Source organism: Plectrocnemia conspersa, unplaced genomic scaffold (genome assembly GCF_051122295.1).
Source record: "Plectrocnemia conspersa isolate PC_06_02 unplaced genomic scaffold, ASM5112229v1 ptg000010l, whole genome shotgun sequence".
Classification (NCBI taxonomy): Eukaryota; Metazoa; Arthropoda; class Insecta; order Trichoptera; family Polycentropodidae; genus Plectrocnemia; species Plectrocnemia conspersa.
Window position 1 is genome coordinate 11,994,398 of NW_028277174.1, and position 26,309 is coordinate 12,020,706.

The following is a 26,309-nucleotide window of genomic DNA, read 5'->3' on the forward strand; positions in this document are numbered from 1 at the left end:
GATATTGAAAGTTGTTTGAGATTTGTAGAATAGAAATGTATGATATTACATACGTTGTAAATATATACGTATACATATATAATATATAGATGAACGATACTTAACATATACAATAAAATGACGTATTACATAAAAATAGAATCCACACATTAAATAAGAGAAGAAAATAGTACAAATAAGAAAAATAACGTGAAATAAAAGTACATCACTATTATAAAAGTACACGTGTAGTAAGTAATAAGAACAGAGTACATTAATAATTAAATATAAATAGAACACAAAATAATGTATTTACATTTAATTAGATTAAACATATAACATAACCAATAGAAAATATTCTTTAAACAATAGATAGATAACATACATTGTTTGTTAGAGAAAATATAGAAACGAATCAGTTTTGAACATTAAAAAAATGACCAAAGATAAATTCGAGAATAAAGTTAAAAACATTCTGAAAAAAGTAGGTATATAAAAATCAATAAATATGAAATATTTACAAACATTAAGATATTTTAAAATATCTATAAAAAGAATCATGCAATATATTCTAATTAACAGTATTTTTGCAATATATTCTAATTAACAATACTGTTAATTAGAATATATAACATAGATAAACTTTGAAGTACAGAAAAAAACTTCATAGACGTAGAATATACATAAACATTGATGTTTTTCGTTATGTGTACCTTTTTCGGTTTTTCTGCCAACTTTCTTTTCCAAGCTGGAATATTTTCATCGACCAAAGATTTCTTCCTTTCGTCGAGTTTACCATTTTGTGTTCCGTTCTCAACTTCTCCGTTAGTGGTATCTTCCTGAAGAATCTTTACATTTTAGCTACGTTTTTCACAATTACACATAACAATATTTCACATAATATAAAATTTATAATAAACGATTTTTCTCTCTTTACAAAAAAATAATAATTTTGTGGACTCTTATTGTAAACCAATGTTAATAAGTATCTAAACTACTATCAAGCTTATAAAAACCAATTTTTGCCAATAAAATTATATATCATATTAATCTTGTTTAGTAGTAGTAATGTAATGTCTGTATGAATTAGGTGTACCTTTAATGTTTTTGGTTCTGGTTTTGTTTCTTCCTGCTTCTTCAACGAAGGCGTAGAGGGTTTTCCATTTTCTTTGATCTCTGGTTTTTTCGCTTCCGGCTTTGTGTGTATGTATTTGTTGTGTGTTTAGACGCCATTTTTTATATTGAAAAAATCCAAATCATCACATGAAAATGTGTAGTGTTATTTTTAAATGCATTATGTGTTCGTATTATATTTCTGAAGCTAAGCAAGTGGGTTTCTAATATTTATAATCTAATAAAAATCTAACGACATGTTAAAAAATAAGGAAATTCTAATTTAATATTTAACGGCAAATAGCTAACTAAAATTTTCTATGTAATGCTATAATAATGTGTATTTATAAATTGAATAAATATTCACCTGAACAGCTGATTTTTGCGAGATAGACGATTGCTTAATATCAATCTTTGAAGATTCTTGAACCTGGTTTAAATATTTTTTTTTATTTTACCCATATTTTATACATGTATAAAATCAAATATTAATATGTGTACCTTAGTTTCATTATTTGTAGTAATAGATGATCTACGACTTTCAGTCTGAAAATTGTTTAAAACATATTAATAATATTCTTAAAAATGTGTATTACCTAAAACGGATAAAGCATATTTACATAATAGTTATTTAAATCGTTTAGATTATATACATGTTGATATTAAGGGGGTATAAGCATTTTAACACAATATATTTTATCATATTCTGAATACGGTGTAAGATAATTATATTTATTTATATTTGTTAATAATAACTCATTTATGTACATTATAAATAATCTTTCAATAATGATTATTTATTTTTTGTAAAAAACATTCATCCCTCTATCACGCTATATACAATTTAATTAAACCCATTTTTTTTAGTTTAAATGTTGATATTTAATAAATCACTAATGCTTTAAATATAGTTTTAATCTAAAAAATAAAATAACATTAATGTTTTTTTAAATATCGTAAATATATTAAAAAAAAATTGTACTCTTATATTTTTCACAATTATTTTTATTTTAATAAAGCTATTGGATGTTGAATTATATATATATTAGAAAAAAACGAAGATCAAAACCCCAAAACTTCTCTTTTTTTTATAATATACCTTTACTTCTAAACGTTCTGCCGTCATTTTTGATGTCATTTTCATCTAATTTACAAAATAAAATTATATGTGATTTTTATCATTGTACTATTATACATTTTTCTTATTATATAATAAAAAAAATGTTTAAATTAAATAATAAAATATATATTCTCACCTTTTCTTCCTTTGTCTTGACAATTGCAGTTGGAGAAATCTTTTCATATTTTTCCAAAACAGGACGTTCATAATCGTCGATGAATTCTGGTTCAGGTTCCTGTAATTTTTTAAAGTCATTTACATAAAAACGAATAATAAATCATGGTTTTAAACATGCTCTTCTGCTGTGTTTCTTTATATATAATGCATACAATAATTATTATTTACACATGCTTTAAATATAATATTAAAACTTATAATAAAGAATTTTAATTCCTAAAATAAATTTTGATGTACCAATTACCTTAGAGTGAGCAACAACAACAGTTTGTTTTGGCTCATTCTCAACGCCATTTCCAATCTCTTTAACTTCGCTTATCTTTGGAATTTCAACGGATTTTTGTTTTTCAGGCTGATATCAGGTTATACATAAAAAAATGTTAGAAATATTTACACACTGCATATGTTAATCACATTTTTGTGTTTATGTGTATAATATGTACCTCGTATGTATGTGTATGTGTTTGTGTGTAATGTGATTCGTATTCATCAATAATGATTATAGGTTCATCCTAAATATAACAATGTTATTGTATACTATTCGTGTTTATGTATATATGTATGTGATAAATATGAATACCGAACCTTCTTAGTTACAACATTAGCTTTCTTATCGACAACTGCTGGTTTCTCCTCCTGTTTTGTTGGTTTTTCTTCCAATGGTTTCGGAGTCTCCTCCTTTTGAGATAAATATTTTTAAAACCTGTTTTTCTAAAATGTGTTAAGCGATTATACCTTGCCGTTTTTGAGAACTCCCTTTTTCAAAATAGAAGTCGGTTTCTTATCTCCGTTTTTCAAATTGTCTTCTTGTTTAGGTGTATCGTCCTTGTGTGAATAAATATGCTTATGTGATTCATATGCTCGAGAGTAATGTGTGATAAATAAACAGTTTCATATAATACCTTCTTGTCTAAATCGTCTGTTTGCTTTGTAATGGGTGTCGGTGATACTTTATCGTATGTTTCCAGATTTGGTCTTTCGTAGTCATCAACGATTTCGACCTCCTCTTCCTTCGGGGAATTAAAACAATGTAAGCAATAAAAGCACATGGAATTAGCACATATAAACATAAGGGACACACAAATAAGCACAATAAAATGTATGTTTATTAATCACACTTTTGTTGAATGTGTTTTGCATTATTGACTCATTTGGATTTTTTTATTTCATAGAAGATAGAATATACGCTAGTATATACCTTTGTCGTGGATTTAACACCTGCCTTCTTGGTCAAAGGCGTCGGTGAGATTTTCTCGTATTTTTCAAGCTTAGGCCTTTCATAATCATCGACAAACTCTGCCTCCTCCTTTTGTAATAGATTTTATGTTTAATGCACATTGTGTATGTTATAATGTGTGTATTTATTATAAAAACACTATACAACAAAAATTTTACCACCAATAAAACTTAATTTAATATAAACTATTAATTTTCCTCATATATCATAATGAAAAATATAAATGATTTCTAATATATTTTTTTTAACTAAAATTAGTGGAAAAATATTGCAAAATTGTTGTACAGTGTAATCAAGATAACACTAAACTACCTTCTTTGCAACTTTTTTAAGGCCAATTTTCTTTTCGGCTGGCTTATCAGCCTCTGGTTTTGATGTTGGTTTGAGTGTAACTGGTTTTTGTTTCTCTTCCTCGGGTGCAATGAGACCCTTTTTGGCAATGGATAATGCTGGCTGTTGTAGTAATGTTGAAGATAAAAGATAGAAAGAACAAGAATGAAGAAATATAAAAGAATTCAGAAAGATAAAGAATTAAATAAAGTAAGTACAGAAAATGTTTTTTTTTTGTAATTATGTATAAGTGTACCTTTTCAACATTGTTCTCTTTGGCTTTTTTCTCCAAAGGTGTTGGTGTGACCTTCTCGTATTTCTCTAAAACTGGTCTCTCGTAATCGTCGACGAACTCTTCCACCTCGGGCTAGATTTGTTTAAAAGTATAAAAAATGTGTTATGAAGCTCTCTTAGAGTTACAAAATAAAATCATAAAGCAATAATAGGCAATTTTCAAAATAATTTGAAATACATTGCTACGAGCAATATTCCTATTGTTCCAAATAGGTGTAAAGCGATCGGGGAAGCAAAAAAAGCGTTTTTCAAATGAAAATTCAAAAATCGCCTTTGGTATTGTCTCAAAATCGTATTCTACCTTGGCCGGTCCAGATTCTTTGGCCTTCTTAGCCATTGGTGTTGGCGTAACCTTCTCGTATTTCTCGAGAACTGGTCTCTCATAGTCGTCGACGAATTCCACCTCCTGATGGCGATCATTTATCAAATGTGTTAAAATGAACAAGAGACAATGTGTATGTTTTTGGAACATTAAAGTTAGCACATATATATGTACATATAAACACGTTGAACTAAACTATCACAAGATAGAGAAGATATGACAAGAAGGATATAAAAAGACAAGAACAACATCTTACCTCTTCCTTCTTTCCGACGACCTTCTTCTTGACTACCTTCTTTTCAACCTTTTCTTCAGTCTTTTTAAGCGCAACTTCTTTCTTTTCTTCCACCTTAGTTGGCTTCAATTTAGGCAATTCTTCAGCCTTATTATTATTGATCTCAATCTTCTCTTCGACCTTCTTCTCTTCCTTTTTAAGCACCTTTTTAATTTCCTCCTCTTTCTTGATCTCAATCTTTTTCTCTTCAACCTTCACCTCGACCTTCTTTTTCTCTTCAACTTTCACTTCGACCTTCTTCTTCTCTTCAACCTTCTAAAATATTTAGAAATATTATATATATATACATATATATAAAAACCATTAATGTATTCAAACCAATAAACAAACCTTCTCCTCTTCCTTCTTCTTCTCCTCCTTCTTTTTCTCTTCCACCTTTTCTTCTTCTTCCTCCTTTTCTTCTTCCTTCTTCTGCAATAGTTTCACATAATTAATAAAATAAATCATAACATAACGTATACACACATAAACTTTAACGAACCTCCTCTTCGGTTACTAAAAGTTCGCCACTAGACTCATCTTCACCGAATTCGTTTTTAATAACCACCCTGTAGTTAGCCGAATAAGATGTGGTGCAACTAGAAATGGTAAGGCGAGCATTTGTGCCATCGAAGCTCATGCTCGTCTCTGATGTATCTCTGATTACAGTCGAGTTCTTGAACCATGTGACTTTGCAAGTCTTATCAGAAGTTTTGAGCACTGCCAAGAATTCAGCAGCTTCCTTTACTTTCTTTGACTATAAACATACCAAAATATAACTTAAAAACATATAATTAAAAATAATTTCATATAAATCAGAGATCTTCAACCTATTTTGTAAATAAAATACTGTAATTGTCTGCATATTTTTGTAGTAAAATAAAATGCATAAAAAACATCGGTTCCTAGATTGAACACCACTGATAAATATTATTGAAACATACGATATTTCTGAGTCCTCTGATGATCGACGGCTTCTCTCCTTGATCTTCAGGAATATCAGTAATCTCAACAACTTGAGATGTAGCTTCGCCCTTTTCGTTCTTGGCCATCAATTTATATGAGCCCTTATCCGTCTTGGTGATGTTTGAGATTTCTAACTTAACTGTGAACTCTCCCTGTTTAAGAAATGTCAAATATGAATTATCATGTCATTGTTTTAATATTTTTATAATATATAATAGTTTACCTCTCTCAACGGCTCGATAAGAACGGTATGTCTAGAGCCCTCCCTGATCGCAGTAGATTCTTTCATCCATGTGCAATCAGGAGCAAACTTAGACATGACGTGACATTCAATAATGACCGTCTTTTTCTTGACTATCTTGATAACTCTCGGCTTCTCCTTAATGACTGGAATGACTATAAAAAACAACATTTATTAAATACAATGTAATAAGTGCTTTATGTCGATTTAAAAAAAACACGTACTTTCGATATTAAGTGTCAAGTTAGCGTTCAACTCTCCGAGCTCATTCTTGATGTTGCATTTGTAAAGTCCGGAATCTTCCATTCCCGGATCGATCAGTTCCAAAACGATCGTGTAAATATCGTCCTTAACTTCGATTCTCATCTTCAATTTAGACGACTCTTTGACCAATTGCCCGTCGCGATACCAAACAATAGTCGGTTTCGGACTTGCTTTGACTTTGCAACTCATGATGACCAATTTACCCTTGTCTTTGGATGAAATCTGAGGCTTCTCCACGAAGGTTGGACCTTCGCCTTCCGGTTCGGGCTCAGCTTCGATGTTCAAGTTCAAATTGGCGTTGCTCTCACCGAATTCGTTCTTGACATGACATCTGTACGCTCCACCGTCGGCGCCAGTTGGGTTGGACAATAAAAGAACCAATTCGTATACATCTTCTTCGATCGTCTTAGATTTGATGGAGATCTTAGACGACTCTTTAATGAGTGTTGTCCCCCTGTACCACACTACTTCAGGTGCTGGTTTCGCTTTGCACACGCATCTCATCGTGATGAGACTTCCGTCTTCGTTGGGGATGATGCGAGGCTTCTCCGTGAACGATGGAGCAAAACCATCAGCATCGTCTCCACCTATTTAAAAAATAAATAACTCAATGCCAAATAACTAAATCAAAGATTCATAATCATGTTATTCGTTGTGTTGTTAAAAAATAAGCATTAAATGATAACGCATTTTAATCCATATGCAACTGTTTGCGTACCAATCATCTTTTCGTACCTACCCCTGATACTTATTACGTATAATCTTATGTATGAAATACCTTGGAAGTTGAGTGCGATGTTAGCGTTACTTTCTCCGAAGACGTTGACCGCGTTGCACCTGTAATTTCCGCCGTCTTGCCTCGAAGGATTCGTAATCTCCAAAGTCAGCAAGTAAGTGTCCTTAGCTGTGACTTTTCTGGACATTTTGATCCTACTAGAATCAGCGATTTCGCGTTCGCTCTGATACCAAGTGATTTCTGGCGCCGGTTGAGCTTCCAGCAAGCACTCCATAATCAACAATTCTCCCTCTTGTCTGATGGTTGGCTTTTTCGGGAATCGCGGCGCTTTTCCGTCAGGAATTCTTCAAAATAATTAATAATATCAAACATAAATCTTAATTAAAACGATAAGGTTATAATGTGATTTATTTACTTCGGTTTACCGCTCCCTTCGAAGTTTAGATTGATCTTGGCAACACCTTCACCTAATTTGTTCTTAGCTACGGCCCTATACTCTCCCTTGTCTGTATCTTCTACGCCCGTGATTTCTAACTTTGCCATGTGGTATAGCGTTTGATCTTCGTCTAGCGATATTTTATAACGGCCACCCTCTTTGATTAACTTCTTTTCGTGATACCTTCAAGTTTGAAAGTTTTTTTTATGATGTGAATCGATTTTTACTTTATTATATTAGATCGCTGCATAAATCGTAACACTTTTTAAGCTCTAGTCTATATTTTTCAATTATTATAATTCAATATTTTTTGGATTAGATCAGCAACATATACTAACATATTGTCAAGCTTTAGTAATAATGTTTTATAGATCATATGACTGAATAATTTTAGCAATAAGTCTTCAGATGAAGCACAAAATAATTGTAAATAATTATTACATAGTAAAGAGCGACACAATAGGTGACTTTGCTTAGAAAGTTTTTAACAGCCTTTATATAATCTACCTTTTTAATATCAAAAAGCATCTCAATAAATTATTAATTTTCTGAATTTTCGACATTTGGCATTTATTATCTATATAATAATTTTCTTATAAAATAAAAAAGTAAGTAAAAATCAACATATTTATACAGAATATGTCGATAAAATAAACATAATTAAATGTATCTATGGTCAGAAAAATCTTAAAACAAGCTTCTTCTTATATTTTTACATTTTTTTTCTTACAAAGATTTGTATGTTAATTTTGATTATTTTGCTGTTTTCCTACTTTTATATTTCACCGAATCACTTAAAAATCATTATTTATGTATGATAATAAATACAAAGTACATATTTTTTTTTAAAAAAAAGTAATTTGTATTACATCAGGCGCGTACGGTGAGATACATTCCCTTTACGTGACGAGAGTGAGTAAGAGGTAAGGGCGTGCGTTACATGCGTTCCGCACGCTCACTTATTTTCACTCACTCTCGTTACTTAACACGCGAGCGAGCGAAAGGGAATGTAGCTCACCATACGCGCATGTATTACATACTGCTTTAATTAGTTTATGCTACTCTGTATATTTTTATATATTTTTCTTTAATATTTTTAGATACGTTTTTTTCACATTAGGATTAATATTTGTAGTTCTATACTATTTTTTTTCAATTTAAAAAGTTATAGTACTAATTACAGATTTCAAATCAATGCATGATAAATAATATTATTTAATATTTGTGGAGAAAAATATAATCTAATTTAATCTAATCTAATCCAAATAATCTGTATTTATAGAGTCACACATTTGCGTGAAAAATATGATAAAAACGATTTTAAATGTAAACGACATTTTTAGGACAATAGAAAAAATAAGTATTAAATTTATTATTTATTATAAAAAATTATATTTGTAATGTAGAGCCAAATATCTGATACAAATGTACCACGTCGGCTTCTTAAGGTAGCGAAATTAAAGTCAAGAGTGTTGTTTAAACATTTTTAACACGGTCGGAAAAATATTGTGCCGATTCCGACCGCGCGCTTGTTGCCCGTTATTCTCATTCTGGGCCTTGTTGTTAGCAGCTCACTTTGTGGCTGATCTTTTGTTACTATATATTAATCTAACACTATCATTAAATGGAATAAAATTATAGTATTATAGGAATCATATCAATAATACATTTTTTTTCAAGGCAAAACTAAAAAGCCCTATCTTATTTAAGGTATTATCTATGAGTACATAGCGAGACGATTTATGCAGCAAGTTTTATTTTATTTATTCTTTACCAGGTGATGCCAGGTTTCGGTTTTCCAACACATCTACACTCAAACGATATGTTAGAACCGTCGTCTGTCTGCCTGATGACCGGTCTCTCCGTGAAGGTGGGCTTGATGCCATCTTCGGGAACCGGAGCCTCGTCGCCTATGAGGACATGACATGACCGAATCGAATCACAGAACCCACTGACATTCGTCTACTGACACTCCAAAAAAGTTCACACAATCGTACATGGCGACGCATCAAATAACATCTTAATTTAAAAAATACACTACGATAGATAAAAATGTAAAATAATCCCAAGTACGCAATACAGTTGCAATAATCAACGAATCATACACCATTGTATGATTTTCCATGTTATTAATAAAAAGCATTAAAACCTATTAAATATAAAAAATAAAGCAAAAATGGCAAAGTAGGTGCCATTAGCCACATTTTTGTAGAATAAATTTCGATTTTTTTCATAAATAAATATATAAAAATAAGCAATTTAAAATTAAAATAAAAAGCATTATTAGCGATAAAGCAAAAGCATTGGTATATATAGGGATTTACATTTTTATAAGCTAACGCATGATAATGATTATTAATGATAATAATGAAATAATGACATGATATTAAAAAAATAATTTAATTTATATTCATGAGTTGCCATGTACGTATAACATCAGAGGGCCCCAAGATTGATTCAATAAAATAAATTAAAATAATGTAAAATAAATTAAACCTGTTGACGGTGTTTGATAATATGATAAAATAATAATAAAATGATATAAATTGAATATTGATTGATGCTGATGATGATCTGATTTGATGACATGATAAAATGTATAATAAATAATACAGTGTATTGTTATAGCATCGATTGGTAGGTTAATACATTGCACTTAGCTAACTATCTACGACGTATAATTATTATTATAGTGATTAACAATAACATATATGAAATATATTGTCAAAAGTATTTTAAAGATTGAAAGGTGTATAAGCAATGCGCTTGTGTATTGTTTATATATAAAATAAAAATGTAAAATCACTCGTCAACAGGTTAAAAAATGTTACATGCACAAAGTGAAAGACAAAAAATAACAAAGTGTGTAAAACATAATGATTTATACAGTCGAACATAGACGAAAATTTATGGGGGTGGGATAGAATTAGTTAGATTTTATTTATTTTTTTGTACAATCTATTTTTGTTATTAGATTTTGTGTTTTTTTTTGTGTGTTCTTTATGCACAAAAAGATATGACTTACTGTCGAAATTAAGGCTGATCGTAGCGTTGCTCTCTCCGAGTTCATTCTTCGCAGTAACCCTGTACTTTCCGGCATCTTCGACGGTGACGTTGCTAATTTCCAAAGCTGCATAATACGAATGCCCGTCCTTGCTAACAGATAACTGAAATAAACGCATAATAAAAGTTAAGAGCTTGCCTTAAACAATATTAAGAACTTTCGTTACAAAGTTTTTCTGTAAATATTTTATTTTTATATCTCACATAGAAATAAAAATTTCAGTTTCAATACATAAATTACCTTATGCCTGGAGTCAGGATTCACCTGAGCAGCGTTATGCCACCAGTTGACAGTGGGAGTAGGATCAGCTTCAATTCGACATTCGAAAATCAGTCTTTTTCCATCATCTTCCTGCCTAATCGCTGGTTTCTTTTTGAATGTCGGTGCAATGCCATCGATTTGCCTTAAAACATAAATAAAACATTGTATTTTTGTAATGTTAAGTAAATAAAATATATTTTATTAATAATCACCTTTGTTTTTCAGCATCAGCCGCTAAAAATAAAAAATGTTTATAACAAATTAATAGTAAAAATAATATAATTAACCTAATGTGAGGTTAGGTTAATCTTATCTGTTTTTTTCGATATAGATATATTTAAAAAACAATAAAACAATAGATGAATAATTTGCGTTGGGTTATTAATTCAAAATTAATGTCTTACACTTGCTTATGACCAAAAAAATGGTACTCACATAAAGAAATTCTTATGACATTCACTTTGAAAATATCTAACTAACCGAAACCAAAAATTATAATAAAAAATAGACTTGAATAACATTAAAGTATATTTTTATATAAAATTTATTAATAAGAGACGCAACGATGAATTCCTTAAAATTTACAATTTTTACTATGTGAATAAGGTTGATACTTGAAAATCTTTAGTTAATATAAGGAATCTGTAGTTATTCGTAATAAATATAAATAAATATATTAATATAGTTTTAATTTTGACTAATTTTTATTTTATTTTTTGTTTAGAAATGCTCTCAAAATGAATTAATCATAAATTCCTACTTTTTATAATACAAAAATATTATTCAACTAACAATGCGAGTCGAAAATATTCTCTAAAAGCCTTTTTTTATTTTTCGTAGTAATTATAACATTTTGAGTTCACGTAAAAGTCAGGTGCGTACGGTGAGATACTTTTCTTTTCGCTCGCTCGCGTGTTAAGTGACGAGAGTGAGTGAGAGATAAGGGCGTGCCCTTATCTCTTACTCACTCTCGTCACTTAACACGCGAGCGAGCGAAAGGGAAAATATATCACCGTACGCGCCTGCGTTAAACCTTCTAATTTGATACTCCGTTCAAGGATTCTAAATTATTTTGATACAAAATTTCTTTCTTTATATAAAATAATATTCTCTAAAAGCTTATTTATTAAATGTTGATGAATTACATTTTTTTAGTAAGATGACTTTTTCAGGATTTTTAGAACCAAGTATGATTTTCTATAAACTCCGTTCTAGGATTCTAAATAATTCTAAAACTTAATTGTTTTCTATAGAAAACCAGATAAAATTCTCTAAATGCATATTTTCTTAAATTTTAATAAATTTTATTTCTCTTAGTAATTAAACAGCTAAAAATAATTTCATAGCATTTTGAGACAAAATTAAATCCACCATAGGATTCTAAGCTATTTCAAAACGAAATTGCATTCTATATAAAACCAGATAATGCTCTTTAAAAGCTTTATTTTACTTTGTATTTAAACATCTAGATATGATTTACAACATTTTGAAACCACGTGAAATATTCTATAAGCTCCCTTTTAGGATTCTCAATATTTTCAAAACAAAATATTTTTCTTTAGAAAATCAGAAAATAATATTATAATAGATCTTAAAATAACTATAAATAAAAATAAAAATCTCTTATTTAAATGGATAAGAGTACTTAAATAACAACCAAAAAAAAAGCGAAGTAGCAGAATAACTAAATGCTCATTTTTCAAAGCAATTACCTAATGATTAACGTAATATAAATATCGATGAATTACTAAATAGAGATATACAAAGCAAAAAGAAAGAATTTGTGGATATACATCAGAGTAAAAATTGTTTCAGAGCTTTAAAATATCGAGCAACAGAATGGTTTTATATCAAATCATATAATTTACACTACTGTTTATTTGTTGGGCAGGAAAATTATTATACTCCAATCTAAAAAATAATAATTAAGAATAGTTTCATGTTTCAGAAAAGTAAACGAGAAAATAAATGACAAAGATCAAGATAAAGAAGAGCAGCAGACATATGAAAAAACCGGTCGAAGCAATGATTCAGAATTATAAATAAATTTGTTAGAATATAATTAAAAATACATGTAGAGTAACAATCAATTCATGTATACATCAGGCCCGTACCGTGAGATACTTTCCCTTTCGCGTTTTAAGTGAGAGATAAGAGCGTGCGTTACCTGCGTTCCGCACGCCCTTATCTCTCACACACTCTCGTCACTGACCACGCAAGCGAGCGAACAGGAAAGTATCTCACCATACGCGCCTCGTATATGTATACATATATTACATTAAATCAAATTTTAATATATCAGATTTTTTTTTTGTTTAATTCTTAAAAAGGTTGAAAGAAATAATATTTTATGTGTCATCTAAATTGACTCATAGAAGATGTTCCAATATGAAAACAACCCAAATATAACTTAAATGTGACATCATTGCAGCGATGTGTGTACAATAATAGCTCGCGAAAATAACAATCCCATTCACTTTCCTTCTCGGAAAATTGTTGCAACTATCCGGCCATTGTGCCAAATTATATAATTTTGGCCGACGAACAACGGAGACATCTGTTGTCGATTTATTATCCTGTTTGTATTTCTAAAACGCTACATATGTTATATAGGATCAATAAATAATTCAGCAGCGCTTACTAAACAACCTATTCGTCAATGCAACAAAGATGCACTGAAAAGCATCCGATTTATTAGACGTCGAGAATGAAAAACTGAATTAGATTCACTATGCTTGAATTGTCTTGTTAATTGAATTAATTGTTTGATCCAAGAGCCGAGCTATCAGTCGCTGACAGCCTAATTAATTTAATTTAAACTATAAAAAATAAGAACTGCATTTCTTAAAGCGTAAAATTTAGAGTGATGATGGTTCAACACTTTCCTATATCACTTAAATGTTTTCACTTGTCACTATTACATTCTTTCGTGTCATATATTTTTTCACAGATGCGAATTTCTAGAATATTTTTTTGGTAATAAAACTTATGAATTGCTGCAATTACTTTTTATTCATTCACCTAATATATGTTTATTTTGCGTATAATGCTTTAATTTAGATTTAATATATACTTTAAATGTTATAGAAAGTCTCTTATCTTGTAGTTATATTTATAAGATCTAAATATCGCACGTGGGTGAATAATGGGACAATAGCCAAAAGATATTTTTAAATATTTAATTTTAGTTACAAAGATACTAATCTTTACTCAATGCTTGATACAAAATTCATTATATTTAATAAAGATAAAATGTTATTAATATATAAAAATTAGTAATGTTATATTACGTCATCTTGTAGTAGTTTATAATGTTTGTATAAAAATGTCAGGACTTGTACAACATTCTTACTAATAACAAATTATTAATTTTTAATTAACAATAACATTATGAAGATATTTTACTAAAATAAACTAACAACAAACACAATATCAAATAGTATTTTTTAACAGAAGGTTAAAAGATACTAATTTTAGTCTTGCTAAAAATTTTCATGATTTTCATCGTATGAAAAAAATGCATTACGTTTACTTTATATATAATTATGTTATACATGAAGCTAAAGAATAATATGCTATTTTAGATATGCTTTATAGAAATATAACTTGAACTTTTCATTTAAAAAGATTATAGATGAATATTTTTTTCCTCATCAAATGATTAACTACACAAATATTTTAAATGTCGTTTCTTTAAATATAGAAGTAAAAACCCACAATTTATATCATAAATAAAAAAATATATATTTCCCCATCATATTTTTTAAATGCAAATATTTTCCTTTATAGCCAAAGTAAATTCTACGGATAGTTTTTTGTAATCTATTATGTTGATAGAAAAATAGTTGTCAATTTTTTAATATTAGATAATCCCGAAATAAATGTCGTTTATTTTAATTTAATTTTTAACAGTCAGTCTTGCTTTAGCAATTGATACTTTAGTAAAAATTATTATATATCTGTGTTGATGCACTTTTAAAATCCACATTCCAAAATGTAAGATGGCAGAATTTTTACCAAGTAAGAATTGATACAAAACTACGTTTAACGCAAGGCTCATATTTTAAGAATAAATTCCCGGAACGGTTTTAAATCAAAAGCAACACATTTTCACCGCATATCAAACGTTTCTTTATAGTCGCTGTAGTTGCACTACTTCCTTTTATTAATTCATATAACATGTACTAAATTAATTTAATTTTTAACCATTGATTAAATACAATTTGCCGTTGTTACACGACCAAAGACAATCCCTTTTGGGATTACAAAAAACAATAACTTTCGCATCAACCCTATACGATGTTAAAATAATTATTAAATAATAATAAGTAAACAAATTAAACTCACGACTGAAGTTAAGATTGATGGAGGCGGCCACCTCGCCCATCTTGTTCTTAGCTTTAACTTTATACAATCCGGCATCAGTTTCGATCACATCGTCGAGCTCAAGCACCACCAAAAACTTGTTGCTCGCGACGGTTTGTATCCTGAAAATGATTGACAGTATCAAAATATAGTTCAATCATGGAGCATATTATTGATCATGGTTTTCAGCTCACCTAAATTGGGTCCTATTGTCTTCGTGCAGCTGCTCGTCACTGCGATACCAGCAGATGTCAGGTTGCGGCGAGCCCAGCAGCTGGCACTCGAACACCAGCTTGTTGCCGTCATCCTCCTGCCGAAGCTGGGGCTTTTGCGTGAAGCTTGGGGCGAAATCCTCAGTCACACCCATCTTCAACGAACGGTGCCCTTCGGCGATCCGCCCAGACCTATGCTAGGCTAAGAAGTGCGCAGGCGCGCGCCTACCCCTATCATGCAATCGTTTATCTGCAAAAAATAATTAAAATAATCATATTAATTAGGGAAATTCATAATACAATATATGTGTGTATAATTTGTAATGATTTTCAACGACCGTTTCGACGACACAGTATTCAAACACACATCCAGATCCGTGTGTAACGCATGAACATAATCGCATGTGTAATAATAACTTTTAAGTTGCCTGAATTTATTTTTATTTGTTTAGCTTATACTCCACAGGATGCATTTGACGCATAGCTTTTAATAGTATTTGTTATTTTTTTGTCAGTAAATAATATGAGCGATTGAGTTTTTGTCAGTAAATAATATGATCGTTTGTATAAAGACTATAAAACTATTTTGACCTTAACTGGTACAATGTAATTTCAATACAAAGTTTTTTATTGTAAGCTTTATGAGATATATTCTAGAATAAATTTTCCACCTTATTATTATTCGAAATTTAATAAATAATATTATGTTACAATTAAAAATTAATTAAGTAAATATTTAGTAACAATTGTTTCTCAATTTATAATGAATTATAAATTAGTCGAATTCGGTTATAATTATGACATTTAGAATCAGATATTTTATTTTTTATAAGTCAGGAGTTTTAAAAAAGGTCGATTACACACTTTAAAGGGTCGATTGGAGGTCAATGTAAAAGTTGCTACACAGTTATATTAAAATAAAATAATATAAACTGAAATTTTTTCATGTCCATATTTTAAGGTCTAAATATAGGCAACTTAGATTTTTATAATGTTTGTCTTATTTCCTTAAATATTTTTAGTGTAAATAAATATATATTTTGTAAGAACTATTATTTTCTAGGTTTTTAGTATTTTATTACATTTGTGGTAAAATAAATTATTTCTACCCTTTATTTATACAGTTATATGTTTTTTTCACCTGAACAATAAATAAATCATATTTTTTTTAAATTCAGTTCTTTGGCAAATTTACGATACCACCGGTTGTTATATATGTTATTTTTTTAAATAAGACCAGTAAAGTAAGACTCATTATCAGACATCTTTCGTTGTAACCTAATAGCTGTAAACACAATGCGTTACAACGGGGTATCTATACCAACTGGGTAAGTCAATCAGACATAATGAATACCTATAAGTAAGTATTAACCACCAGATTGAAAGTCTGGGAATCGGTGACATCTATATAATTAATTATAAATTATTATTTGTAATATAATTTATAATTAATAAAAGCTGATTTTTAATATTAGCGCATTTTTATAAACAAAAAATCGAGTCTGCTGCTGTGGCTCGAACCTACAGCCTCTGGGTTACCAGTTTGAGACTTTACGGATTACACTCTTAACATCAAATATACATATATGTAAATATGACTAAATTAAAAGTATTTAGAAGTACTATTTTAGTGTAGTGATATATTGTTTCTAGACTTTATAATCAACTTTAAATGTTTGAATATAGTTATTAATTATTTCCTTATTCTATCACAAAAATATCGTTGACAACCCTCAATAATATTTTAAAAGTTACATAAATATTTACCAGCACGATAGACCAGTGGTATAAATCGTCGATTAATACCTTAAAGACCTGGGCTCGTATCCCATATGAACCCTAATGTTTTTAAATTTATATTATTTCTGAAAGATCGAATCGAGATTATTATATAATTATAATTTCAGTCGATTATCACAGATTAGGATTTTTTAGATCAAGATTTTCTTAATCTTACGGATGAATATCGTGATGAATAAGGTAATGCAAAGACTGATTCGCAGCAGATTCCAGTCTAGTATATTACTACTTATTTAATATTTATATTGTTGTAATACAGTTAATGCCTGTCATGCTGCAATGGAAGATGTGCAATAAATAAATATTAAATTCTGCCTTAATATCCCAAAAATATAGTTAATTTGCTTTAAAAGTTTTCATTGATGCGAGATTTAAATATATATAGCACTGCTGGAAAATTTATCAAAATTATTGAATACAAGCAATAGTTTGCCTGCAATTTCTGATTATTTATATTGGAAGCAAACTGTGCTCCGATGCCCTCCAAAATAATCACCAGAAGGAATGCGTTAAAATTATTCTCCAAAATATTCACACATCAAAGTATCTGAATGTTTGAATATAAGATCAAAAGAGCAAAAATCAACAGCGCATCAAAAACAACATTACACTTCAATTACGTACAGTGTTATTTTCAACGCTTAAATGTTATGTTTTGTATTTATTTAATAAGTTATTATACATCTATTTAGCACATGCAGAAATTACTTTGACGTTTAAATGCAATTTACACCTAAGCGCAAATATTTACACTTCAAGTGCTATGTTATGCTCTAAATTCTGAAGCACAACAATTTATAAATAATCCAAATCCAAATATATATATACTTGTACCATCCAAAAATATTTAAATTAAAAAATTACACAATTTTTTAGTCATGATTCACTGATCATATTTTCGACTCTCAATTTGATGTTAATGGTAGTACTTTAAGATTTATGTTGTTCGCTCTTAGCATATTTAATGTTATGTCTTAAACATATCGAAGCCAATTACATGATATATTATATGTATATTACGATAAGTAATGGTTTAATGTATGTGTGGAAAGTGACACTTGCCAAAATGATTTAATGCGCTTTGATTTAAATGCAAATATTATATGCAGCTAATGCAAGGAAACGAAAGTGAGTCATTTTTATTTGGTAGTGAATCATATATATTATACATATATTTAAATGTAAGATATGCTACAAAAAAAATAGTTTAATTGAGGAAAATATGTTGAATTTTCTTTAAAAAAAATTTATATAAGCAAAATAAAATTCCTGATATATTAGTTTCTTAGTATTTTGATGTGAATTTTTTTTTCGTGCTAAAAGTTAATGAGATATTCAACAGATAATTATCCCTCAAATATCCTTAATTTTATTGCTAGAAAATTATATATATTTCTGGTTTTTAAACGCCTCGTCGAGGTCAAAGGAAATTTCAATATATTATTTCAACATGATTGAGTCATTGCCAGAGCTTCTCTGTAAGCTTTTTGGCGAACAATTAATTTCGAGAAATTTCTTTTCGTATTCACGTACGCCAGATTTAATCCTACCTGACTTATCATTGTGATTCACTTACAAGAGCTATTTATATAAGCCAAAAAATAATGTAAGATCTTAAAGATAAATTGTGAAATATTTTATATCATTTCTTTTATGACTCATTTACGATCATTATTAAAATATTATGCTTTAATATATATATATATATTTTTATTTATATTTACAATAAAAAGGTTAATATAATAATTAAATTTATATGTACCATAAATTATGATAAATAATCAATCATACATGATTACGGATGCATTTGTTATTAAACGCACGATCTGGAAAATGTCTAAGCATCGTTGACGTAGCTAATTGATTCGGAAAAATTGAAATTTTGACATACATATAAAATATTATTAGAGTTACAACGCATACTGTTTATATAAAGCTGTTGTGCTCAGTTAATCATAAAATAATTACGTAAATTAAAAGTTGTATATATCTGACAGTTAACGTCACTATTTATTCTCTGCTGCCAGAATGCATGTAATTTTTGGTTTAAAATTAAAAATTTACCTTGATTTGATGGATTTGCGTATAATAGGATCAAAGACGTGGGCGTGTATTTAAAAATATTTTTTACTTTTGATAGATTGTTTGAAAAAACTGTTACAGACAAATTGTCAGCAAAAAAATAGATAAAGCGGCAAATAAATTTTAATATGGCTTTCACTATTATATATTATTAAAATAACGTTGAAATGTTTACAATAAATTTTAACCGTTTATATAACAAGAACATTCCTACATTTAATTATTGTTCCTAAACCAATTATTTATAAAAAAATTTACTGTACAGATTATTTAGATGGCTTTAAACAAATTATACATAAGCTTATTATGTAATAACTTTTTTGTCGTTCTTACTGTTTTACTTATTTTTAGAATGACATCACTTGTCATGAGATGATTAATGATATTCTTTCTAATAACAGCAGTTACAAGATTAGCTTAATTTTTCAGTTTTTGCGCTATTTTAGTAACTTTATATATTATATTATATGTCTAAATAATAAATCAGATCCTGAAATCCAGTTTTCATGAATCATTCGATGCTAAATAAAAAGTATCAAAAGTCCAACAACCGAATCAATTTATCACAAAAGCTAACCTTGGCCACTCGCCCATCAATTTCCTCAACGCCGAATATTTTATATAATCGCCCCTGGATCAAATTAACGACCCCAAAAGCGACGTGTCTTTATATATAATGATTTTTTCTTTTTGTATTTTAATATATAGGTCTATGTAACGCCTCTTCGCGCACTGGTTGGCCGTCGCTGGCAGCGCCCATAAAACGCTGATCAACGCTTTATAAAAATAATCACGAGCCAAGGCTGAGAGCGAAAACGGACACCTGATATGCCTGATATTTGGTAAGGTTCTAATAAAACATACTAGTCTATGACTTTTATACGCGAATAAAATCACTCAATCTGGTTTTCTGCGAAAGAAAATGTATATAAGATACGTAGCTGTATCGAAATTGTAAATATTCTCGGAATTTGATTAAATAGTCTAAATACTTTGTGGAAACTAACATGCTACATAAACAAAGTGACTATCTAACTAATATACTACCAAAAAGTAGAACACGACATTTTTCTACCTCAAATTATTCGTTTTATTCTATATAATTTGGCATTAAATATAAATTTGAGATTTATATATTATACTGTTACTATATTTCGTATTAAGCCATTTATTGCATTTCAATATTTTTAATGACAAATTTATATTTTGTAAATTTGACGTTAGTTATATTATATGATATTTATTCATGTATAATTATAATAGCATTTCAAACATTAAATAAATATCAGTGGCTTCCAAAATCTTTATTAAATCACTGCAACTATGTGTTTTTCTTCAAAAGATTCACGATCTTATATTTTTTATTTATATTGAAATTTAAAATATAGTAAATAAGCTAACAACGTATTTTATATTATTTCGATAAAAAGTCACACGTGATTTAAGTAAATATTATTTACAATCAAATCATTCATAATTTTTTTATGTAACACAATAAACTAGCCGTCTGTCTCTCACTGTCATGAGCTACCGCAGCTAGCGAGTGGGTGTAAATAGCGGACGCTCAAATATTTTTGGTTTTTAAATTATTATTTGTGATTTTTTCGAATATATTTTTAGTATTTTGTTATAAAATTATAAATTTATTCGTTATATATTCAAACTATGGCGTGGGTTGTATATGGTAAGAAAGGGTATTTGTAATCTGTATATTTTATTGTTATTTACCGCTTGGGTTAAGTTATAAATTAGTCATTTTTGTAACAAAAATAATATATTTCCTATATTTTATTTTAATATTTGTAATATGATTTTATATTTTTATTAAATAAAATAAAATCTTTTTCTAGGAAATGTATAAATGTAATTGCCGTTGACAAAAGCCAGGCGTTTTATTATAGACGACTCTTATCAATCAACACAAGTTAGTGGCTAATACCTGTAATACCTGGGTTCGTATCCCGTATGGATCATAAAGTTTTTTTAAATTTTTTTCCTGTCTAGAAGATCAGAATTAGTGGTTATTATATAATATAATTCCGATCGATCATCACAGATTAGGTTTTCCTAGATTTTCCTAACCTCATAGATAAATAATTTTAATAAAATCTATTTACATTTATTGATTGTAAGCTGTAGTAATAATTCATTTAATTTCATTAATATATAATTGTTTCGGATTTGAGTGAAACTTTCAGTTGATGTTTTAAAACTTTTTCAACTTCATGTCTTTTTTTTTATGCGTTTATATAAATAAAATGAGCCATTAACCTCGTGTCGTTTGGAATTATTATTTAATTTTGTATAGTCTAAATATCCTAAGCCACATTAAAAAAAATAGTAACAGCAAAGAGAAAAGAATCAGCAAAGAACGAGTTAAGTTGAGCTAACTATGTTTATGATGAACCATCGTCTTTTTCTTTTATTTGATGATTTTGAACCAATTTGAAAATTCTAATGAAAAAATATATTAAGAATTGTCACTTTTTTTAAATTAAATGTAACATAGTTTCAGAAGTTTTATATAATTTTTAGGCGTTTTTATTTTTTTAATCTGATTTTATGTATATTTTAACTAATCGCTGCTTTGAAAAATTATACGCGGTAATCTGAGAGGCATTTACCGCATAAAAAAATACTTCGGTAAAATACTTTTGCTTTAAAACAGTTCAATTACTAATAATAACCTGTTATTTTAATACATATCCATAAGCTCTTGCATTATTAACGGAAAAATAAAGAGTTTTTTATTTATCCCTCATTTGATCACAAATATTATACATACGAAACTTTTAATTTTTGTGGCAAACTACGCCTTAATCGCTTATCATAAACTCAACGGCCACCCAGGTTGAGCGCATGTAAACCTATGTAGCAACAGACACAACCAGTCTAAAATCTTTTCAATTATTAAGCTAATATATTAAAAGCGTTAATCTCCACCATATCAAAAAGTTTCAATTATGTATTATATTTTACCGAAAAGCTGATTTCAGAATTCTAAAATAAAATATATATTCCCAAAAAAGATTCTAGAAACATTGTTAGGTTTCAAAAGCTTATATATTTATTCATTTACCTTAACTTTGATCATCGTATTTCGATAGTTACTCTATACAGAATATTTTACTTAAAATTAAATCATATTAATAAGATAAAAGACTTAATTGATGGAACATACAAGTCATGATAAAATAAGCGGCTTCAAGAATGGAAATATATAATATTAACAATACAGCAATATATCATAGTAGCAAAGTCATGCGAGTGGAAAACTATTGTGAAGAAAATCAAATAGAAAGTTTTAGTGCCAAATAAAAAAAAAAGCAGATTGATTTCTCACTTCCAAATTAAACAGTATGCAAAACTACCTACTAAAGAGTTACTCAAACCTAGAAAATTCAGACCATAAATTAGGTTCGGATTCAATTCTATATATATATATATGTATGTAAGGCATATGAGATCATCCTCAAGGACGCCCCCGAAGGACACACGGACGTCCTTGAACCCTTCCTTCAAGGTCATTGCCTCGGTCGTTCGAGTGTCAAAGTCGTGAAACGGGAGACCTGGTTTTATCGTCAGGTGCCTTCTACAAGGAGTGCCGGGTGAGTCATTCCATATTTTCAAGGTTCCACGTCACTCCTCGCTCCGGCGTTCCACTCCAGAAATAACCTAAGAATCCCCCTCCCTCCCCTCCCTCGCGTTCCCGGCTTTAGCCGGCTGACATTCCGAAAATAAAGCGTTCAATGGTCACAATCGCGGAACACGCCGAGTGCAACGCTTTCGTCACGCTAAAATTACACCATCATCCACCAGCACGGCGTAGCGGTTAGGTTATCCGTCTTTCCTGGGCGTACGGTTTACGTTGTGCAGATGAACAGATAACGTAAACAGAGCGCACTGACGTGCGTGCCGGAAAATTGAGATTATTTTCTTACGGTTCAGTCGGAATTGGCTGCCAAATATGTTTGATTTTATGGCGGTTTAATATTTCGACGTGTTGAGGTGTATTTCTTGAAAATTGTTGAGTATAAAATGATTTCATAGAAATTTGATTTGAAGTAAAAATAGTTTTAATAAAAATAACTTACTTCTTATATTTATTTATTAGAGTAAAAAAACATTTAATACAATCTAAAAAAACGGATAAAATGGACATGACAAACTTGCTCTTATTTTTATCAAAATATATTTGGGATCTTGTTAAAATATATAACAAATTAGTCAGTATGAAAAAGTAGTTTCTCAATCATACAAAGACGTGGAAGCAATAATTATCTCCACACAATATTTGGTCAATTACAGTGGCGGTTCATTGAAAGATCAACATATCATTTAAAATTTGCGTACTTATCAAATGTACATTTTTATCGACTACTGCAATGAAAATTTACATAGATATTTTTATATAAATATTTGCATAGCACTTTCTAAGTAGCTTATTAATAAAATTTAAAACTGACGGTGCTATTTTATTTTATTATTGTTTCATATATCTTATTTAGTATGTAAAAATAGCATAATCATTCAATATTGCTCAAAATTCAAACTAACCAGGCGCGTATGGTAAGATAGCATGTCTTTTGCTCGCTCGCGTGTTAAGTGACGAGAGTGAGTGAGAGATAAGGGCGTGCGGAACGCGTGTAACGCACGCCCTTATCTCTCACTCACTCTCGTCACTTAACACGCGAGCGAACGAAAGAGAAAGTATCTCACGGTACGCGCCTGATACTAACATAGTATTTAATTTTATCATATAATATATATATATATATATATACACGCGTCATAATGGAATGGAAAAATGAGAATGAGGTCTCTTTTAATGAAATTCATTAATAGTAGTATTTTATAACTATTTGCATTATTACAAGTTTTTTTTATAATATATAATGGTTTATTAATTTAAACTGATTTCTATTTTAAAAAAATATTTTTTTCATAATAACTTTGTGATATATTTCAATAAAAAAGCAGACATTTCGCATCATATTTTTTAACAAGATTTTTTAAAATAATTTAATTTTAATAATGTAATATATTTTACAAATTAAACTTTTTTTATAAACTATTTAACTTTTCTAGACAGTCGAAATTTTTATCAAATTTCCACAATACATCAATCAAAGGCTTCTATTTGCTAGTAAAATTATTATACTGTGTATGTATCTAATGCTTTTTAAATCCTGATATTTCTTATTATTTTTACCATCATGACGCGTTAGGGTAAAATATTAAGTCACAATGCTCCTAATTTAATTGAAATAAATAAAAATCTGAGCCATTGATCAAAATTAATAAAAAACATCATTAAGATAAAGATTTAGTTTTTCAGAAAATGTATGAATATAAATATGTATATATTTTTAATTTATCTCACAACCAAATATTCAGAACAAGTCTAAATTATCGAACTTGTTATTTAAAAAAGTTACACGAACTTCATAAATTAAATAAATGGTTTGTAAATCTAAGAAATTGCGTTTGAAAATCACTTTTTTATCAATAATTATAGTTACCGAAGAAAAACTTCGTTATGATCTACATATGTATATCACTATTTTAAAAAAAAAATTATATTAATTTATTGAAGTACTTTTAAAATAATCCCTAGATGCAGGTAAAAATGAATTCTTTTTACGATATGCCACAAAAAATACTATTTTACCTTTAAGGTAAAAATGTATTTTTTTGCGATATATCTGCAAACTATATTATTTTTTTTAAACATTTTTTGAAGCTTTCTGTTAATTCACAGGCGTGACGTTTTAAAAACATATGTAACATTAAAGTGAGAATAAAATTAAAAAATTGAGTATTATTTTATTAACCAAAACTAATATAGTCGCAACATCTTAATAGCAATCACTTTAATTTTAAATTAACTAACTCTACTTTAGTGTTAAAATTTCTTAATATAGCCTAATAATTCCCTTACAAAAAATCCTTTTAAAGATTCATAAATAATCTCATAATGTAAAGATTTACAATAATTTGTAAGATATAATTGAACTATCGTGAAAGGCGATAAAATGGAAATTTTTGAAACAGGTAAAGTGTATGTATGCAAAATTTATCTAGCACAAAAAATTATAAGTCTAAAATTAATGTTAATCCTGTAAATTAAAATCAATTAAAACCTGACGCTTCATTCATATATAATGATACCAAAGAGTCAATGTCCCTTTAATATCATTTATTTTAACACGAGCACTGTGCGTATATTTGTATATTTTTAAATTATACATCATTTGTATAAAACTATTAAAAAATCAAATAAAATCTAAACATAAACAATAGCTCGTTAATAATAGAACAAAGTCGTAACATAACTCATCTCGTAACATTAAGTTAACTATATATAGAACACTCGAGAAGTCGAGAGATTAAAGCGATAATGAATCACGAGAGAAATTATTCACTTTACGTAAATAATTTTCCTTATATTTTTAATTATTTTAAATAACAATTAACAGCAATTTAATAAATATTGATTTTAAAAATCGTCAATCAACAATGTGGGTCAAGGCCACTAAGATCCATGCGTAAATTTTCAATTGATAAAAAACTCTAAAGCTTTGTTTTATATAAAAATAAAGTTTTAGTTCGAGCTTAATGTGACTATTTAATAAAAATATAAATAAAAGCTTTCAGTCGCTACGTATGATCAGCTGACTCAGTGGAAAACGTTCCGGAAATGCTTTAGATTAAGTCTCTTCGGGGCAGTCAATGGGTTATTGATATTTTTATAAATAGGCGAATGCTCATCTGATCTAATCTGATGAGCTTTCATCGGAACTTTCAGTCACTGTTTGTGTATAGTCAGCTGTCGCGGTGGAAAACGTACCGGAAATGCTCGATCGACTCTCTTTGGGGCAGTCAACGGGTTAATCTTTCGGCAGAGGATCTCCGGCACAGGGAGACGAATAGATTGGTCGTTCGAGTTCGAATTCGCGGTCGTACTAATTCGCCAGTGAAAAAGTTCGGCCACAAGACTTACGACAAAGTGGGCGTCGCTGGCGTTGCGCCTGAC

The 26,309-nt window shown here is 29.0% G+C and overlaps 1 protein-coding gene across 50 annotated transcripts in view; it reads right to left on the bottom strand.

Moving 5' to 3' along the window:
- Positions 1-26,309, bottom strand: part of bt (projectin protein bent) — a 98,076-nt gene that overhangs the window by 54,955 nt on the left and 16,812 nt on the right. For 3 of the 50 annotated variants that reach the window (XM_088194245.1, XM_088194239.1, XM_088194236.1), the window contains exons 2-23: positions 15,374-15,641; positions 15,162-15,301; positions 11,027-11,048; positions 10,794-10,956; positions 10,515-10,656; positions 9,264-9,399; positions 7,469-7,672; positions 7,096-7,397; positions 6,278-6,904; positions 6,036-6,208; positions 5,791-5,964; positions 5,349-5,603; positions 5,198-5,278; positions 4,829-5,122; positions 4,552-4,656; positions 4,213-4,323; positions 3,939-4,079; positions 3,588-3,695; positions 2,349-2,447; positions 2,192-2,236; positions 1,594-1,638; positions 1,460-1,522 (exon numbers count right to left, since the gene is read on the bottom strand). In XM_088194245.1, coding sequence (XP_088050371.1) covers positions 1,460-1,522; positions 1,594-1,638; positions 2,192-2,236; positions 2,349-2,447; positions 3,588-3,695; positions 3,939-4,079; positions 4,213-4,323; positions 4,552-4,656; positions 4,829-5,122; positions 5,198-5,278; positions 5,349-5,603; positions 5,791-5,964; positions 6,036-6,208; positions 6,278-6,904; positions 7,096-7,397; positions 7,469-7,672; positions 9,264-9,399; positions 10,515-10,656; positions 10,794-10,956; positions 11,027-11,048; positions 15,162-15,301; positions 15,374-15,546 — 3,603 coding nt within the window. In that variant the 5' untranslated portion in view covers positions 15,547-15,641. Of the gene's footprint in view, positions 1-692; positions 828-1,075; positions 1,175-1,459; positions 1,523-1,593; positions 1,639-2,191; positions 2,237-2,348; positions 2,448-2,633; positions 2,742-2,832; positions 2,902-2,974; positions 3,068-3,124; positions 3,215-3,291; positions 3,400-3,587; positions 3,696-3,938; positions 4,080-4,212; positions 4,324-4,551; positions 4,657-4,828; positions 5,123-5,197; positions 5,279-5,348; positions 5,604-5,790; positions 5,965-6,035; positions 6,209-6,277; positions 6,905-7,095; positions 7,398-7,468; positions 7,673-9,263; positions 9,400-10,514; positions 10,657-10,793; positions 10,957-11,026; positions 11,049-15,161; positions 15,302-15,373; positions 15,642-26,123; positions 26,241-26,309 lie in introns of those variants that run through there. The other 47 variants (XM_088194241.1, XM_088194228.1, XM_088194230.1 and 44 more) reach the window with 39 other exon arrangements.